This window comes from Gobio gobio (assembly GCF_949357685.1).
Source record: "Gobio gobio genome assembly, chromosome: 10".
Classification (NCBI taxonomy): Eukaryota; Metazoa; Chordata; class Actinopteri; order Cypriniformes; family Gobionidae; genus Gobio; species Gobio gobio.
Genome location: NC_137116.1, coordinates 14,812,412 through 14,832,875, shown reverse-complemented (window position 1 = coordinate 14,832,875; position 20,464 = coordinate 14,812,412). Strand labels below are relative to the sequence as shown.

Genomic DNA, 20,464 nt, shown 5'->3' with positions numbered 1-20,464 from the left:
GGAGCCCATTGAAGTCCATTATATGGAGAACAATCCTGGAATGTTTTCATCCAAAACCTTCATTTCTTTTCGACTGCAGAAAGAAAGACATCTTGGATGACATGGGGGAAAATGAGGAAATGATCTTTTATTTAAAAGTGAACTAATCCTTTAAGATACCATATTTTCCATAATATAAGTCTAATTTATTATATCATGTGTAACATGCAAAACATGCAAAGCGCACACTTTTGAATGTGTGAGCCCAAGTTTATTGGTAAAGCTAAATTTCCCACATGCCCAAATTAGTTTAGGATTGGGATTTATAATAATACATGTTGTTTATAATGAATTGCACTATAAATTATGTTTGTTTTAAATACTGTAAAATTTGAAGGATTTGAAATAATCCCCCCCCCCCAATTTATCTCACACACGCTCATCTAAAAGTGTCCAAATCATCAGCCAGGTTTCCATCCAAGGATGTTTTTGCGGAAGAAAAAAAGGTTTAACGCATCAAAATGTTCACGATAGCTGATGGACATTAGCCTATAAATCTAGACGCACACTAGCGGACACAGATGACTTGAGTCAGGGTCGTCTAGCAACTCTCCGTCGGCTTGCGAGCCAAACTCTGGTCAGGCCAATCACGTCGTGTGTAGAGTCGGTGGGCGGAGCTTAACATAATGACGCAGTTGCGGCGGTTCCGCGTGCGTATCTGTACTTTACTGAAGTATTATTTTTTAGGGATACTTTAACTTTAACTTCACTACATTTGAAAGACAAATATCATACTTTTTACTCCACTACATTTCTATCAAAGTCCTCAAAGTCGAAAGTCATTTCTGTAGCAGCTTTAAAAGTCAGTGGATCATTTTTTTCTTCTTTAAAAGTTTTTTTTGTTGTTGTTTTTTTGCAGACAGCCTATCAGTAATCACTCTTGGTCATGTGAAGTTTCCCAAATATTTTATAACACTGATCAGTTTACAGCAAAATGGAAGAAGACGGTTCCTTGGCACAGTGTGTGCACCCATTGCAATATATTTAAAAAGTATGTTTCAGTTTTCTCAAAAGATTAAAGATTAGTTTAGTTGGCATACACTTTGATGCATGTCTCATAAAATGTTCAAAAATGTAAATGTCTTGGAGAAAGAGAAGAGTAAACAGTTGGGAGAAAATCAGATGCGTATCTGAGTATAGGGTCCATGCATTCTGCCTTAAAGTGACAGCAGCTTTGTAACTTTTATACAAGAAATGGAACATTTCAATAATTGTATAAAAGTTACAATGCTCTATACAAATGTAAAGAAATGAGTTTAAGGTAGTCGTATGCTAGCATGTCGGATGGAGCATCACTGACTGGCTTAAACCACCATGATGACATAATGTGCATTTATACAACAATAATAAAATAATGCATTGACATAAAAAAGGAAACTTACTTTTGATACTTAAGTATTTTTAAAAACAAATACTTCTGTACTTTTACTTAAGTAAAAATCGGTTTTTAGAACTTTCACTTGTAACGGAGTAATATTTGACCAGTGGTACTTTTACTTTTACTCAAGTAATGGAGTTGTGTGCTTTGTCCACCTCTGTTTAAAGGTCCCGTTTTTCCTGTGTTTTAGAAGCTTTGATTGTGTTTACAGTGTGCAATATAACGTGTTCATGTTTCATGTGTAAAAAAACAGTATTTTTCACACAATTTACTGATCTGTATACTGCTGTTTTCACTGTCCTAAAAACGGCTTGAAAGATTGCCCTGTTCTATGAAGTCCCTCCTTCAGAAATGCGTAACGAGTTCTAATTGGGCCAGTGGTTCCCGTGTTGTGATTGGTTGCCCGGAAAGGTCACGCCTCTTACCATAACGTGGAGATGAACGCGCTCAAACTCCAGCCCCTGAAGGCCAAACAAAGGTGATTTGACTCCGGGATGAAAATAACAGCGTCTGGATGACATGGAGACAAACACACTCTACAAACGCAACACTTCCTTTTCTCTTCTCGCAACAAGACCACGCCCCCTTTTTTTCATATTCCTGTGGGCGGAGTTTAGTCGACAAACTGCTCTACTGACGTCATTACAGCAGGAAGTACAGGATGTAGAACAAACCGGCCGCTCGCTGTAGGCTTTGAAAGGGAACTTCTGTTAAATAAAATATCTCGCTTGGCATTGAACTTTGAGCTTTATAATTTTACAGGTATTATTTATGCTCTAACAGCAACATTACACACTAACTAAAGTTTGAAAAATGGGATCACGAAGAACAGGACCTTTAAAAAGGGGGGGACGGAGTCCGGGGACTGAATTTCGAGGGGGGACGATGTTCCAGTTTTTTTTATTTATTATTATTCAAAGGATTTCTATATTTTATAGTCAATAGTCTACAATATAATATCCACATAAACGTAGCGTAATATATAATAATAAATACGTAGCGGGATATTCTGTGATATAATGTAATGCTGCAAATGCGAATAGAGCGTCAGGAGCGAGTGATTTCAATGATAACTCAATGGAAAGGCGCGTTGACGCACGTCTGGAGGTCCTGCGCGAATATTTAAAATATGCACACATTCACTATTCACTAATATGTCAAAAATGTAAAACGTGTCTTATAACATATTTTAATAAAATATGGCAAAATACCATAAAAATTACATCACTGTATTAGTACTGTGGGTCGTTTAATACATCTTTCGTGAACAGTCGTCAAATATTAAATAGGCTTATTTAGCGGTTTATATCTCAACACGCACCCCAAAAATGATAAGAGGCGTTTTTATTGTTCAGTCCTTCCAGAAAAATGCGGCTTTTTTTTGTGATTGTTGCGGGCAAAAATCCTTGATTATGCGGCACGTCTTCTTAAAAAATGCGATGAAAAATGCGGGATATTTATGCAATTTTATGCGATAAAATTGCGGGAACTTGCAAAAACTGCGGTTTGATGAGAGAGAAAAAAAGCACTACATCACAGAAAGTGCTGGAATATTTAAGTTCTCATCTTGTTTTATTGAAGACCTTAATAATGGCTCAAATTTACAAAACATTTAGTCAATCAAGTTCTGTAGCTTTACAAAAGGAATATGCTACAACTTCTGAAAAAATTAATAAATAACTTCCTGTTTTACAGATGTCGCTATACAAAACAGACATTTGAGTGCTTCCAATGCACAAAGTGCAATCTCTTAAAGGGTTAGTTCACCTAAAAATGAAAATTCTGTCATTAATGACTTCCCTTTATGTTGTTGGACACAAATTAAGATATTTTAGTTGAATTCCGATGGCTCAGAAAGGCCTCCATTGGCACAATGTACACTCTCAAGACCCATAAAAGGTAGCCTACTAAAGACGTCGTTACAAAGTCCATCTCACTACAGCGGCTCTACAATAACTTTATGAAGCGACGATAATAGTTATTGTGTGCAAAAAAAACTAAATAACGACTTATATAGTGATGACTGATTTCAAAACACAGCATCATGATGCTATGAATCATCGAGTCGATTCATGATTCGGATCGCGTGTCAAACTGCTGAAATACGTGACTTTGGCGAATCAACCCGCTGAATCGACTCATTGATTCATAACGCTTCAAACCGCTGAATCAACTCATTGATTCATAACGCTTCAAACCGCTGAATCAACTCATTGATTCATAACGCTTCAAACCGCTGAATCGACTCATTGATTCATAACGCTTCAAACCGCTGAATCGACTCATTGATTCATAACGCTTCAAACCGCTGAATCGACTCATTGATTCATAACGCTTCAAACCGCTGAATCGACTCATTGATTCATAACGCTTCGAAGCTTCGAAGCTGTGTTTTGAAATCAGTCAGCACACAGGGAAACTGCTTTGCTCTTTTGCTGTTATTTTTGTTGGCCAATGGGAGTTTGTGCTTCATCATGGTTTCACCGGTATCTATGGTTTCTCCACGGGGTTTGAAGCTTTTCAATGACGTTCGCGTCGGGTAATCACGTCACTTCAAAACGTTCCCATGGCAATAGGCGGAAATGGCGGCTCTTGTGTGAAGTAAACGAAAATTTTTCAACTTTCTGCTAATATATATGACTTTTTTTGCAACGAAAATGCGGGGATTATGAAATCATGATAGCCCCGCATATTTTGCACGCGGAAATAGGCAATTTATGCGGCGAAAGTGCGGCGTATTTGAAAAAATGCGGCCCCCGCATGAATATGCGGACTTTGGCTGATTATGTGTTAAATCACGCGATCGCATAATCGCGTTTTTCTGGAGGGACTGATTGTTATAATAATGCTTTTAGAAATGTTTAAACATGAATCTAAAAAAAACCAAAACATTAAGTAGCCATAAACTGTAGTGGCCGTAGGGAAGAATTGGTATAATTTTATTTTTTAAAAGTGTTTGTTTTCCAATAGATGGCAGCAATCCTTCACTAAACCAAAGCACATCTTCATGTTATCGCCATAAATGAGGTTTTTTTTTCAAGTTCACTTGGAATTGATATAGCTTTTATTTATACTGTATACTGTATTTAAGTTGTTTCTACATTAATTTGGACAGTAACTGTGAAATTATTAAATCATTACAATGTAAAAATATTAAAACAAAATGAATTACAGAAAAAATGTAATTTTTTTTAATCGATTGACAGCACTATCGATTCCTCAAATGTTTTTTTCAGACATTATGTTTTGTGGACATGTTAAGCTGTTGTTCCATTGCCCTGTCACATAGTTTTAATGGGAATGCATGGTTGCATCATACTCATCTCGCACTATACTGATGTTACTGATAAACAGTGTTGGGGAAAGTTACTTTGAAAAGTTATGCATTACAATATTGTGTTACTTCCTTAAAAAGTAACTAATTGAGTTACTTAGTTACTTTTAAGAAAAGTAATGCGTCACGTTACTTTGGCGTTACTTTTTCTCACCTGAGCTGGGGTTGTTTTTGTTTTTGTTATAACAAAGAAGTTATATTTTTGTGCAACGGTAAAGACCTCTTCATACCAAAATGTAAATAATAAGGTAAAAATGCAGATTCCCTCATGAACACTAGAGGGCGCAGCTCTGGATAACGGGAGAATAGGATACAGAAGAAAAAAGTTTTACCAATAAAAACAAAAAATCTAGTCATTTTCATCATCAAAGGTCAGCAGCAAGACATTGGTCAATTAAATATAAAGGTAGATTATGCATAAAAATAGTTGTATTATTTAACATTTAATTATTGGAGGTTTGCATAGTATTCTGATTTTGCATTTGACTGATTTTATTCATTTTGAGGAGGACAGAATCTTTATTGTGCAAGGGAGAGAAATAAATGCTCACATTTAGTCTAGAACTACAATAACCATCATGTTCACACACACACACACACACACACACACACACACACACACACACACACACACACACACACACTCTGCACTTATTTTTCTCAACATGAGGACAGGAGAGCTGTCAGTCAAATTAATGTGAAAAAGTAACTCAGATATTTTGTTGTAAATTTGAAAAGTAATGCGTTACTTTACTAGTTACTTGGAAAAAGTCATATTATTGCGTAACTCAAGTTACTTGTAATGCGTTTCCCCAACACTGCTGATAAGTGTCAAGACACTTTGAAAAGAACCCTTTTTCCAAACTAGAGTCCGCTTAGTGAATTTCGGCCATTTCCACCACTGGCGACAACAAAACTTAAACTTCAATGCGTCCTTGCGCACACCGTTTAATCAGTGAAAGGCCGATTGGATGGAAACCGAGAGTTTTTTTAACGCATAATCACTTTGTTGAAAGAGTGTGTGGAGGCGTGTCCGCTGATGCTGTGTGTTGATGAGTGGTGTCGCCCTGCACAGGTCGTCCATGAGATCAGAAATTACCCGTATCCTCAGTTGCACCTGCTGGCTCTTCAAGGCCTCAGTCCGTCGCGCCACGCGTCTGCGGTGCGGGAGAGCTACGAGGTCAGCTGATGATGCTCTTGGTCACGCGTGTTCTGCCGATCTCACGCGCTCTCGTGTCTCATGTTTGCGTGTGCTTTGGCTTCCAGGAGCTCCTGCAGTTGGAGGACCGGCTGGGCAATGTCAACAGAGGAGCGGTGCAGACCACCATCGAGAGGTTCACCTTCCCTCACAAGTATAAGAAGGTACAAACACAACATTCATCACATGCACAGTCCGGGACAGACGTTTACACACACATTGCAGAATCTGCAGAATGTTCATTGTTTTAACAAAATAAGAAGGATCATGCAAAACGCATGTTTGTTACATAAAAGATCATAAAAGCTGAATTTATTAAAATGACCTTGTTCAAAAGTTTACATACCCTTGATTCTTAATCCTGTGCGTCGTTCCCTGATGATCCGTGTGTGTGTGAGCGTGTGTGTGTGTGAGCGTGTAAGTGTGTGTGTGTGTGGTTCCCTGATGGTCCACGGCTGTGTGTGTGTATGTATGTATGTGTGTGTGTGTGTGTGTGTGTGTGTGTGTGTGTGTGTGTGGTTCCCTGATGATCCATGGCTGTGTGTGTGTGTGTGTGTGTGTGTGTGTGTGTGGGTGGGTGGGTGATTCTCTGATGATCCATGACTGTGTGTGTGTGTGTGTGTGGTTCCCTGATGATCCACGGCTGTGTGTGTGTGTGTGTGTGTGTGTGTGTGTGTGTGTGGGTGATTCCCTGATGATCCATGACTGTGTGTGTGTGTGTGTGTGTGTGTGTGTGGTTCCCTGATGATCCATGGCTGTGTGTGTGGGTGGGTGATTCCCTGATGATCCATGACTGTGTGTGTGTGTGTGTGGTTCCCTGATGATCCACGGCTGTGTGTGTGTGTGTGTGTGTGTGTGTGTGTGTGTGTGTGTGTGTGTGTGTGTGGGTGATTCCCTGATGATCCATGACTGTGTGTGTGTGTGTGTGTGTGTGTGTGTGTGTGTGTGTGTGTGATGGGTAGGTTTAGGGGCAGGGGCAGTGTGTGTGTGTGTGTGTGTGTGTGTGTGTGTGTGTGTGTGTGTGTGTGTGTGTGTGTGTGTGTGTGTGATGGATAGGTTTAGGGGCTGTGTGTGTGTGTGTGTGTGTGTGTGTGTGTGTGTGTGTGTGTGTGTGTGTGTGTGTGTGTGTGTGTGTGTGTGTGTGTGTGTGTGTGTGTGTGTGTGTGTGTGTGTGTGTGTGTGTGTGTGTGTGTGTGTGTGTGTGTGTGTGTGATGGATAGGTATAGGGGCTGTGTGTGTGTGTGTGTGTGGTGGGTAGGTTTAGGGGCAGTGTGTGTGTGTGTGTGTGATGGGTAGGTTTAGGGGCAGGGGCAGTGTGTGTGTGTGTGTGTGTGTGTGTGTGTGTGTGTGTGTGTGATGGGTAGGTTTAGGGGCAGGGGCAGTGTGTGTGTGTGTGTGTGTGTGTGTGTGTGTGTGTGTGTGTGTGATGGGTAGGTTTAGGGGCAGGGGCAGTGTGTGTGTGTGTGTGTGATGGGTAGGTTTAGGGGCAGTGTGTGTGTGTGTGTGTGTGTGTGTGTGTGTGATGGGTAGGTTTAGGGGCAGTGTGTGTGTGTGTGTGTGTGTGTGTGTGTGTGTGTGTGTGTGTGTGATGGATAGGTTTAGGGTGTGTGTGTGTGTGTGTGTGTGTGTGTGTGTGTGTGTGTGTGTGTGTGTGTGTGTGTGTGTGTGTGTGTGTGTGTGTGTGTGTGTGTGTGTGTGTGTGTGTGTGTGTGTGTGTGAGATGGATAGGTATAGGGGCTGTGTGTGTGTGTGTGTGGTGGGTAGGTTTAGGGGCAGTGTGTGTGTGTGATGGGTAGGTTTAGGGGCAGGGGCTGTGTGTGTGTGTGTGTGTGTGTGATGGGTAGGTTTAGGGGCAGGGGCAGTGTGTGTGTGTGTGTGATGGGTAGGTTTAGGGGCAGGGGCAGTGTGTGTGTGTGTGTGATGGGTAGGTTTAGGGGCAGTGTGTGTGTGTGTGTGTGATGGGTAGGTTTAGGGGCAGTGTGTGTGTGTGTGTGTGTGTGTGTGATGGGTAGGTTTAGGGGCAGTGTGTGTGTGTGTGTGTGTGTGTGATGGGTAGGTTTAGGGGTAGTGTGTGTGTGTGTGTGTGTGTGTGTGTGTGATGGGTAGGTTTAGGGGCAGTGTGTGTGTGTGTGATGGGTAGGTTTAGGGGCAGTGTGTGTGTGTGTCTGTGTGTGTGTGTGTGTGTGTGTGTGTGTGTGTGTGATGGGTAGGTTTAGGGGCAGGGGCAGTGTGTGTGTGTGTGTGTGTGTGTGATGGGTAGGTTTAGGGGCAGTGTAGGGGGATAGAATATACAGTTTATACAATATAAAAACCATTACGCCTATGGAAAGTCCCCATAAAACATGAAAACCCAACGTGTGTGTGTGCGTGTGTGTTTGAGTGTGTGTGGTTCCCTGATGATCCGTGAGTGTGTGTGTGTGGTTCCCTGATGATCCACGGCTGTGTGTGTCTGTGTGTGTGTGTGTGTGTGTGTGTGTGTGTGTGTGTGTGTGTGATGGATAGGTTTAGGGTGTGTGTGTGTGTGTGTGTGTGTGTGTGTGTGTGTGTGTGTGTGTGTGTGTGTGTGTGTGTGTGTGTGTGTGTGTGTGAGATGGATAGGTATAGGGGCTGTGTGTGTGTGTGTGTGGTGGGTAGGTTTAGGGGCAGTGTGTGTGTGTGATGGGTAGGTTTAGGGGCAGTGTGTGTGTGTGATGGGTAGGTTTAGGGGCAGGGGCTGTGTGTGTGTGTGTGTGTGTGTGATGGGTAGGTTTAGGGGCAGGGGCAGTGTGTGTGTGTGTGTGATGGGTAGGTTTAGGGGCAGGGGCAGTGTGTGTGTGTGTGTGATGGGTAGGTTTAGGGGCAGTGTGTGTGTGTGTGTGTGATGGGTAGGTTTAGGGGCAGTGTGTGTGTGTGTGTGTGTGTGTGTGATGGGTAGGTTTAGGGGCAGTGTGTGTGTGTGTGTGTGTGTGTGATGGGTAGGTTTAGGGGTAGTGTGTGTGTGTGTGTGTGTGTGTGATGGGTAGGTTTAGGGGCAGTGTGTGTGTGTGTGATGGGTAGGTTTAGGGGCAGTGTGTGTGTGTGTCTGTGTGTGTGTGTGTGTGTGTGTGTGTGTGTGTGATGGGTAGGTTTAGGGGCAGGGGCAGTGTGTGTGTGTGTGTGTGTGTGTGATGGGTAGGTTTAGGGGCAGTGTAGGGGGATAGAATATACAGTTTATACAATATAAAAACCATTACGCCTATGGAAAGTCCCCATAAAACATGAAAACCCAACGTGTGTGTGTGCGTGTGTGTTTGAGTGTGTGTGGTTCCCTGATGATCCGTGAGTGTGTGTGTGTGGTTCCCTGATGATCCACGGCTGTGTGTGTCTGTGTGTGCGTGTGTGTGTGAGTTGCTTTTGGATTTAAAAAAGCATGTGATCAAACACTAACATCTGACCATGTGATCCGCAGAGAAGACCTGTAGAGCTGAAGATCATGGACGACGAGGAGCTCGACACGGATGAGAAATGCACAATATGCCTCTCAATGCTGGAAGACGGAGAGGACGTCAGGTAATCTCTCGCTCTCTCTGCAGAGGTGGAACTGAGCACATTTACTTGAGGACTGTACTTAAGGACACTTTTTGAGTATCTGTATTGTTTCTGGAAACCTATGACTTTTACTTCACTACATTTGAAAGACAAATATCGTACTTTTTACTCCATTACATTTCTATCAAGGCCCTCGAAGTAGAAAGTCGTAGCCGCTTTGAAAGTCAGTGGATGATTTGTTTTCTTCTTTAAAACGTGATTCGTTTTTTTTTAACACCAATCAACTGGTGGCAAAATAGAAGTTCCCAGACGCAACCATAGTCATACTGAAAAGTTAAAATTCAGAAGAGCAGACGTGGATAAGTCTGAAAGCGCACACAGAAAGCTGCCTCTCAGACGCCAGACCACAAGAACTGAATACTAAAATCATATTATAGTCAATTAAAACTAGACTAAAACTAAAACAATTCAGATGCCTAAAGTGTTATAGTCAAAAGACTGACTAAAACTAAATCAACATTTGCTGTCAAAATGAACACTGGTATGAAATATGATTGGTCAAATGATTTTTATAGATTTTTATATCATCAAGTTTGCTGATGATACTGTTGTCCTGGGTCTCATCTCCAACAACAATGAGACGGCATACTTGGACGAAGTGGAGCAACTGACATCATGGTGCCAGGACAACTGTCTCTCTCTGAATGTTAACAAGACCAAAGAACTGATTGTGGACTTCAGGAAGAGACAGCATCGGTCATACTCCCCTCTCATGATCAGCGGGACACCGGTAGAGAGAGTGAGCAGCTTCAAATACCTGGGTGTGAACATCTCCGAGGATCTGACCTGGACTACACACATCCAGACACAGGTGAAAAAAGCCAGGCAAAGACTGTACCACCTGCGCCAGCTGAGGAAATTCAGGGTTTCACCAGCCATCCTGAAAACTTTCTATCGAGGGGCGATAGAAAGTGTCCTGACTCAGTGCATCACAGCATGGTACGGGAACAGCACCAGTCACGACTGCAAAGCCCTGCAAAGAGTGGTGCGCTTATCCGAGCGCATCTCAGGCTCAGCTCTCCCGTCTCTGCAGGACATCTACACCAAACGCTGCAGAGGTAGAGCTACTAAAATCATCAGAGACATTAATCACCCTGCAAACTCTCACTTCACCCTGCTGCCATCTGGTAAGCGCTTCCGTAGCCTGATGGCAAAGACTGAAAGACTCAGGAGGAGTTTCTTCCCCCAGGCCATCAGACTCCTGAACTCAGTCACGTGACTCACTTCACCCCCGCACACGCATAAACATACGGTCTTTCAACATTAACATCCACATACTGCAATTGCACTGCACTTTACGTCCCTATTGTTACTGCGTAACAACCTGTAATAAACCTTGCACATTATACTTCTTTATATATACATATTATATATTTTATGTTAACCACTTATTTTTAAGTCTACAGTTTATCTCACTTATCATCCACATATTTTTTATATTTTTATTTTTATCTTATTTCCTATTTTTATCTTTTACTTGATTTATTTATAATTCTACTTATGTTAATACTTTTTATTCTAACTTTATTCTATTTCTATTTAATTTCTTGTAACTGTTATTTGCACTGTCCATGGAGCGGACCTGTTTACATTTCACTGCCAGTTGTATATTGTGTATATAACTGTGTATGTGACAAATAAAACTCTTGAATCTTGAATCTTGAGATTTATCCGCCGAGTTGCGATAGCCTTGAGGATAGAGCGCTAACACATCGCTAACGTTCCACAATGATGTTAGTTAGCATGCTAAAGCGTAGTTGAGCTAATAATGTTAACTGAAGTCCTTTCAGAAATGTGTTTTACATAATCCTGTCAAATAAACATACTTTCTTTTCTAGTATGATTTTGACTTTGATAAGAGCTTTGTAACTTTTAAACGAGTATTTTAATGAGGTGTGCTAGCATGTCAGCTGGAGCTTAAACACTCATGATGGAACAGCGCATTCATACAACAATAATAAAATAATGCGTTTACTTTTACTTTTCATACTTAAGTACTTTTAAAAGCAAGTACTTCTGTAACCTTTACTTTTACTTTTGTGTTTACATAATATATGTGTGCGTACTCTGTTAATTATTATTTATATATAAATACACACACATTCATGTATATATTTAAGAAATATTTACTTTTACTTTTCATACTTAAGTACTTTTAAAAGCAAGTACTTCTGTACTTTTACTTAAGTAAAAATCTATCTTTACAACTTTCACTTGTAATGGAGTAATATTTAACCAGTAGTATTTTTACTTTTACTCAAGTAAAGGAGTTGTGTTCTTTGTCCACCTCTGTCTCTGCATTCGCACTTTCCTCGTGAAAATGATGACGATCATCTTCCCCTCTGTCTTTCTGTTCTCAGGAGATTACCCTGCATGCACCTCTTCCACCAGGCTTGTGTTGACCAGTGGCTGGCAACCAATAAGAAGTGTCCGATCTGCAGGGTAGACATTGAGACCCAGTTGTCCCCCGATAGCTGATGAATCCTGTAGCATTAGCGAGAATCCTGTCGTCTTTCTTCGTCCCCTCGTGGGCACTTTTGCCAAATGTGTGTCATCTCCATCACCACTCTCACCTCTGACCTTTGCCTTCTGAGCCAACTGACCATGTAGAACAGATGGAGAAGAACGAAGATGGTTTCAGTCAAAGTGCTCTGTGTGTGTGTGTGTGTGTTTAGGATGAGGAGCGATGAAGACCAACCAAATGTCCTCAGTGTTTAGTAGGATCACAGCATCTCACACGTGGTTGGTCATGAACAAACCCATCATCAGCCAATGAGAGAAGAGCTCCGCCCTCGTGTCTGTAATTATCGGAGGTGATGCTTGTAATTGTGAGGCCAGGCTTGATATGAACTGTGAACGTCCGCCATTTTGTCCAACGCTTAGAAACGTATCTAAATGCATGTTGAAGCGAGAGGCCGGGGTTCTTCTGGCGTTCTACTAATCCTGAAGACACTGTGTTCTCCAAGCCAGTGAACATGTACCTTAATGCCTGTAGCACAAGCACACGTCGAACGGCATAACTCTGTGTTTCCATTCGCTCTGAGACTCGTGGTCTCGCTTGTAGAGTCATAACGTGCATGAAACCGGTTTGCTGCCATTTCTAGAGGACATGACAAGGGAGTAAAGCCATTTGTTTTATAGAAACCAAACATAACTTTTCTAAGGCTGTTCTTCACCATCTCTCGTTTGAGTTCTTCTTTTGCCGACCTTCTCGACATAAGTAGCTGCGATGCTGGAAAAAAAAAACAACCTATTTATTGTTGTCTTAATGTAGTTAGTGGTTATTTTTGTAAATGCACTCACTCTCTGATGAGGTCGTGTGATGGTTTTCCTGCTTTTGCATTTGCACTCAAGTTAAGCTGTTTCCTTGTGGATCGTGCACTCCATCCCAAAAAAAAGACTAACTAGACTAAACAAGGGAGCAGACTTTTGAACAGCACAGTTTCTCTGAATGGGAGCTTGTTTCCGCCACAGAATAAAACTCTTTAACAGGTAATTGAGACTTTTTTTTTTTTTCTCACAATTCGAGATATAAACTCAGAATTACAAGTTTATAAAGTCACAATTGTGTGTTATAAAGTCTCAATTATGAAGTCAGAAAAGAATAGCGTGATATAAAATCGCATTTGCGAGATATAAAGTCAGAATTACAAGATATAAAGAAAAAAATTACAAGATATAAAGTCGCAAATGCGTTATAAAGTCAGAATTACGAGATATAAAGTCACAATTCGAGATATAAAGTCAGAATTGTGAGATATAAAGTCAGAATTATGAGATTGTCGCAATTACAAGATATAGTCAGAATTACAAGATATTAAGTAAAAATTACAAGATATGAAGTCGCAATTGCGTTATAAAGTCCGAATTATGAGATATAAAGTGAGATTTACTAGATAGTCGCAATTACGAGATATTAAAGTCAGATTTACAAGATATAAAGTCAGATTTACGAGATATAGTCGCGTTACGAGATATAAAGTCAGATTTACGAGATATAGTTGCAATTGCGAGATATAAAGTCAGAATTGCGAGATATAAAGTCCGATTTACAAGATATAGTCAGATTTACGAGGTATAGTTGCAATTACGAGATATAAAGTCAGAATTGCGAGATATAGTTGCAATTGCGAGATATAAAGTCAGAATTGCGAGATATAGTTGCAATTACGAGATATAAAGTCAGAATTGTGAGATATAAAGTCAGATTTACGAGATATAGATGCAAAAGCGAGATATAAAGTCAGAATTACAAGATATAAAGTCAGAATTACGAGATATAGTTGCATTTGTGAGATATAAAGTCAGAATTACAAGATATAAAGTCAGAATTACGAGATATAAAGTCAGAATTACGAGATATAAAGTCAGAATTACGAGATATAAAGTCAGAATTACGAGATATAAAGTCAGAATTACGAGATATAAAGTCAGAATTACGAGATATAGTTGCATTTGTGAGATATAAAGTCAGAATTACGAGATATAAAGTCAGAATTACGAGAAATATACACTCGCATATAAAAAGACATTACACATTTCTGTACATTTCTGACACAACACGTCACACAATTGTGAGAAAAAAAGTCTCAATTACCGGTTTGATCTTCGAGGCTGTTCTGTGGCGGAAACGAGCGTCCATATCTCTGCGTAACGATAGTTGTTGCCTCACTGACCACTTTCAATGTGCGTGACTGTTTTCCCGTAGCATTTCAGTCGTCGTTGTTCCGACGAAATGACTTTGCTTTTGCAACTTTTCCCGAATTCAAGCGTTCAGCTGCTTGGAGCGGAAGCCGGAAGTTGGAAGCACCTTCTTGTTTTGGATCGTCGTCGTGTAGCGTGATCTTTCCCATCGGCCCGTCTGCGTTTTTATCGTTTACACATGATATTGTGCGTCGAAATGCCTTAAGTATTTAACAATCATAATTTATGACTAACTTCACCTACTATGGGTGCGTATTTAAGTTCTGAACTAGTATCGCAATGTAACCGATGGGTTTATTTATTTACGTCGGCATAACGTGTGTATAAATACCTCATTGTGCTATACTTTAATGGGAGTGCTTTGCATGCGGTCGTACTTTAAGGGGCCTAAGTGTCAAAACAAGCTGAGAAACCCCAGCAGGGCGTGCTGAAACGTGCTAGTATGTGGTGCTGTAGTTTTTTGGTTACATTCCATTGATGCGATTTCGGCTGTGAGCTCGTAGACCAACTGGACTTGTTTTGCATGTGTCTCTGCTGTTTTTGCACTCTCGGCTTCGCTGCCCTCTCACTGGCATCCTGCGAACATCGTCCGCTTGAGCGCATCGTGAGGAGCGAGTTCAGCGCTTACTGTGATTGATTATAGCTGCTTGTCTTGTGCCCATCTGGCTTTAACTTTTGATTTTTTTTTTTTAAGTGATGCTTATTTTGTCCCATTAGTAGCAGTCAGTGTTCGAATTGAGGGGGGTCAAAATGACCTTGAGGGTTCCCTGGTTATACTAGAAACACAATATATAACGTAATAACTCAAAATCAAAGTGCTCCCAATTTCATTAGCTACTCCAAATTGGATTTGCATCTGCAAAGCGCGCTCAAGTGCGCCACACGCTGTTTTCTGAAGGAATTTACACACATCGACATCGACTGGACGATGCAAATTTGGATTTAGTTTTAGTCATAGTCTTTTGACTAAAATGCCGTTTAGTTTTAGTCATATTTTAGTCGCCTGAATTGTTTTTAGTTTTAGTCTCCTAAAATCTTATGAGTTTAGTTCAATTGTAATACATTAAGCATTTAAGCGTCACATAACCGACTGTCACTCGAACTGACATTTTGACATCATTTTGTTTTTCAAGAGCTCAATTCACTTTTGTGTTTGTTTTTTAAAAACATCTATATAGTTTTTATAACTCTGTATTTCTGTTTTAGTTAGTAGGCCATATCCGCTAAAGCTTCAAATAAGTTTGAAGTTAACATTTATTTAATTTCAAGTAATGAAGATAGTTTTTAATGGTTTTAGTGAACTATTATAACCCTGATACTTTATTGAATATGTGTCTAATACTGGTCTTTCCTCCTGACTATGAATTCAATGGGAATTAAATTAAATACAGTTTGTGTAAGCAAAAACAAATAGATAATGCGTGACTTTTAATTATAAACAAGCTGGAAATACACCAGGACTCTTATTTTGAAATGTCTGCGCCTCTGTTGCAGTTGCAGGAGCTCATTCAAGTTCAGGAGATAAAATATGCATTGATACAACCGTCTAAAACATATTACTATATAAACATCGTAAAGTAAACATTGTCATTATTCATCAGTTCTTAAAAAAAAAGCCTGGCATAAAAGTGCGCATCTGTTACACAGGACATCAGTTCTGACTGGATCGTTTCCCTAATCGTCCCTCTCTAACATTTTCGTCTCGTTTTTATTCGTTGACGAAAATGACTTGCGTCAAAGTTTTTGTCATCCAACACTAGTTTTTATTTAGTTATCGTCTCGTTTTCGTCAGAGAAAAAAGGTTGTTGACGAAAATTATGACAAATTATTCGTCAACGAAATTAACTCTGACGATGACGGACTTCGGTATTGCACAACGGCGAGATAACCGTCCAGCTCAGCGTTTGAGATGAGGCGGGCTTTATGTGCACAGAAGCTGCTGAAAGCTGATCATGAACTCCAACGCGACGCTTCGTAAAGTGTGCGATAAACTCAACATTTAATATCTGTCAGCTGTTTTACTCGTCACCAGACCAAGCTCAATTTAAGATCGAACATTGGTCTGGGGAGTCTGCGCTGTATTTTCTACTGCTCAAAAGGCGCGATCAACGGGCAACGACCCATCTATGGCAAGCCATTTTAGCATTTAAAAGCTAGGTTTGGCTATCTGGAATTAACATTGTGGATATCAACAACGTCTTTCTGGCTAGTCCTAATTCCATTTTGGATATTTGGAGTTGCCATTCAAGATATCTGTAACGTAATTGCGACTAGTCGAAATGACAGATTGCAGATATCTGTAATTCAGTTTTGCCTAGTCAAACCTGAATTACAGATATCTGCAATGACATCATTGAAACCGACATTAAACTCGTCACACATCTTAAATGACAATTGCAGATATCTATAATTCCGTTTTTCCTAGGCAAAATGAAAGTCAAAGATATCTCAAACGTCATTATGACTAGTCAAATTATTGTGCATGACGTTGTTCTATTTTAGATATCCATATTCCCCAGCTCCCGCCATAATCAAAGAGGAAGTGGGTTCATTTCCTTATTTCTATGAATGGAAGAAGAAAGAAGCAGTCATGGCGTTGGCTGTAACCGAAAAGAAAATGACATGAAATTGAACGAGCAACGTCATTTTGACTAGTCATAATTCAAGTTACAGATATCTACAATGTCATTTCGCCAAGTCAAAGCTTGATTTAAGATATCTGAAAAGGAACATCTTGAATTATGGTGAATTAAAGTTACGATTGGTCAGAATCAAATTGTAGATATCTCAAACTGGAAATACAGATATCTGAAATTCATTTGCAGATATCCACTGTGTGAATTACGGATATCTGCAACTGAATTGTAGATATCTGTAATGATAAACCCCATACAAATTAATAACAAACGTGACGTCATTTGTCCTAGGAAGAATGTCTTTGTGGATATCTGAAATGACAATTATGGATCGGAAGAATGTAGTTGCGGATATCTGAAATGTTCTTTTTGACTAGGCAAAACTGAATTACAGATATCTGCAACACCTATCCAGTGTAGCTTTTAAATGTTAAAATGGCTTGCCATACCCATCGCTTCTCTATCCGTCATCGTGTCAAACCCTCCAATAGCGCGCCAGTCTGTGATTGGTTCTCGCAGAAGTGTAACAGAAGCAGTAGAAATGAATGTTCAAATCAGGCTGGGCTTACACAGTCTACTGTTTTACAATAGAAACTTTAAAACGGCCATAATTTCACTATTTTTAGTTGAAAATATAGGCGTATTGTGGATCATGAATTGCAACGTTTAACCCAATTCTCATGTTTAAGTATCAAAGTGACAAATAATGTGTGCTTATCCAATTTTTGGGGACTCAAACGTCTTAAAATGCACATATTGGGCCGAACCCCCCCTGGAAAAATATAATCTGTAATAATGAAACCCTGCGATGGTGTAATTGTTTGCTACACCTCATTTATGGCGACCCCCACAATTCGAACACTGGTGGCGGTTTTCCTTTGCCTTTGGATTCGTGTCGGTACTTCATACAAGGGGCTTTAAATGTCTGAATGCAGGTCGTGTTGTGGTACATTCTAGTGTAGGTTTGTCATATTTCACCACGTCAGGTTATTTGGCTTCTATAATCTGCCAACAGTAGTAAACACTATTGCTCATCGACACACAACTCTCGTGTGTTTCCTGCCATGCAAAACAATCTGTACCTGGAACATCGGTCGCTTTCTCCACCGGGAAACCGACAATGGCTTTATATTGTATATGATTTGTGTTTCTAGCCTGTGTAGCCTTAAAGTCTCTTGATTTGATCCATCTCTCCAGCAGATTTTGGACATAAGCAATAGTAGTGTCATGTTTCGCTAACAGACTGAACCGTAGATCCTAAAGCACAAGCTCTGTAATGCATGTCTTTCTCAGGTTTTAATATGCGTATGAGAATGGATACATATGTTAAAATATTTTACCATAAATATTTCTGATGTTTTTTCTGCTGCTGACATAAAAAGAAAAAGAAAAAAAATAGTTGAATAACCTGCCAGTGAAAGGGAAGTGGCTCTTTGTACAAGACACTGCTGTGTGCTGTTACTGCGCAATGTTTTCTGACATGAATATTTTATAGCTCAAGTAGAAAAATATGTATTGACAATATTTAAGCAATAGCTTGGTGATTATGATGTATGATAACTAGATAAGTGTATATTGCGTTTAAAAAAAAAGAAAATCTTAGATTCACTTTTGGTGGATTTTGTACTGTATTTATTACTAATGATGATGCAAAAAGTTGCATAGCTTAACCCAAAATTTTCTTTCTTTTTTAATTTCTTGTCTTGTATATGACCCTTTTTGTATGTGTTTTTTCAAATAAAATGTCGAAAATGCCTCAAAAAATGTTTTATTGTCGTTTCACGCTCTTTTCTCAGATCTCCCGTTTTGCTAAGCGCATCCCATAATTCATCATGTTTCGGAACTCGAAGCCCCAAAGATGCGTCAAGGATATTACATAATATACAATCAAACTCATCCTAAAAGAGCATATGAATAACTGGTGTAGAGTATTGAGGATCAGAGTAAACAACTTATATTTTATCACCTAGATCTCACAACTTATAAAACACAATACTTTTTTTTTTTAAATAGGCGCTCTCTTTATAAATAAACCACAGATTTGAGCTTTAAACAACTACATTCTCACCTGAAAAAGTCTTAAAACTACATTTTGTGACACAATAACAGTAGTATTTTTAAATTATGCAGGGTTTCTCATGACGTCACTTTACCACGTGACAGCAGCGAGCAGGCTCCTGATTGGTTAACGCAGCGCAAATTGACGCCAAAGTTCAAATTTTTCGACTCGGGCATCAGACGCGAATTCGCTTCAAATGCGTGAATGCACAAAAGCACCATTCGCGTGTAACGCGCGTATCGCGCAAGAGAGCATATGAATAACTGCTGTAGCGTATTGAGGATCAGAGTAAACAACTTATATTTTACTGTTTTTAAACATTCTGGGACACATTTGGGATAAAGTCAACACAATATATAACACTGATCTAGTGGATTTTGGATGTTTGAATCCAAAAATCTTACATATTGTGCCTTTAAAGTGAAAAGTATTGAGAGTCAGTATGTGGAAGCCTGAATAATGCTGCGTTCACACCAAACGCGAATAGAGCATCAAAATCGCGTCTACCGCGTCTAGTTTCACGCGCTAACATTTTGAATACATATGCGCGTTCACAGTGAATTGGACGCGCATATAAATCGAGCGCTGGAAGCGAAATTGACGCGCGTTCAAGACGCTCCAGGAGAAATATGTCATAAAACACCACTCTGCCTCTTTTCATTTTCATTAAAAATATATATTAAACATTAATAGCCACACACATGTGGTCCAGGCAACTCCTACATTATCTTCACTGCATGTATATTTAAATATCCTTAAAATATAGTTATGAAACTTCTCTTTGCCCTCAGTCAAAACGTTTTGGCAGACAACAAATTATGATTCATGAGAGCAAAGATCGGCCGTTAGATCTACACAAGATGGACCACTACAGGACATCAGAGCAGCGGTAGACGGCAGAAGGACTGGCAGAGGAAAGGCTGCTCTCGCTGGGGTTATGAGCTCTGATCGCCCGCTGATCCACTAGATCTCACAACTCCAAAAACACAATACTTTATTTTTTTAAATAGGCGCTCTCTTTATAAATAAACCACAGATTTGATCTTTAAACAACTACATTCTCACCTGAAAAAGTCTTAAAACTACATTTTGTGACACAATATAACAGTAGTATTTTTAAATTATGCCAGGTTTCTCCTCAGGTCACTTCACCACGTGACCGCAGCGAGCAGGCTCCTGATTGGTTAACGCGCCGCAAATTGACGCCAAAGTTCACATTTTTCAACTTGGGCATCAGACGCGAATTCGCTTCAATCGCGTGAATGCACAAAAGCACCAGTCGCGTGTAACGCGCGTATCGCGCAAGACGCACAATTCGCGTCCAATTTGCGTCATTCGCGCGAACGAGGCGAATTCGCGTCCTTCACGCCGCGCGAAACGCGCCTTACGCGCTGCGGGACCTCCAGACGCACGTCAACGCGCCTTTCCATTGACTTAACATTGAAATCACTCGCGCCAGACGCTCTATTCGCGTTTGGTGTGAACGCAGCATAAGGCTCTGGGTCACATATGTAATGGTACTTAAAGTAACTAAACTATTAAACGATTT

The 20,464-nt window shown here is 40.1% G+C and overlaps 1 protein-coding gene across 5 annotated transcripts in view; it reads left to right on the top strand.

Moving 5' to 3' along the window:
* The window catches only part of ark2cb (arkadia (RNF111) C-terminal like ring finger ubiquitin ligase 2Cb), a 49,729-nt gene extending 31,121 nt beyond the window's left edge, over window positions 1-18,608 (top strand). For 4 of the 5 annotated variants that reach the window (XM_079827530.1, XM_079827531.1, XM_079827529.1 and 1 more), the window contains 4 exons: window positions 5,827-5,931; window positions 6,018-6,113; window positions 9,377-9,477; window positions 11,877-18,608. In XM_079827530.1, coding sequence (XP_079683656.1) covers window positions 5,827-5,931; window positions 6,018-6,113; window positions 9,377-9,477; window positions 11,877-11,994 — 420 coding nt within the window. In that variant the 3' untranslated portion in view covers window positions 11,995-18,608. Of the gene's footprint in view, window positions 1-5,826; window positions 5,932-6,017; window positions 6,114-9,376; window positions 9,478-10,031; window positions 10,082-11,876 lie in introns of those variants that run through there. The other variant, XM_079827532.1, reaches the window with a different exon arrangement.
* The last annotated feature ends 1,856 nt before the right edge of the window (window positions 18,609-20,464 follow it).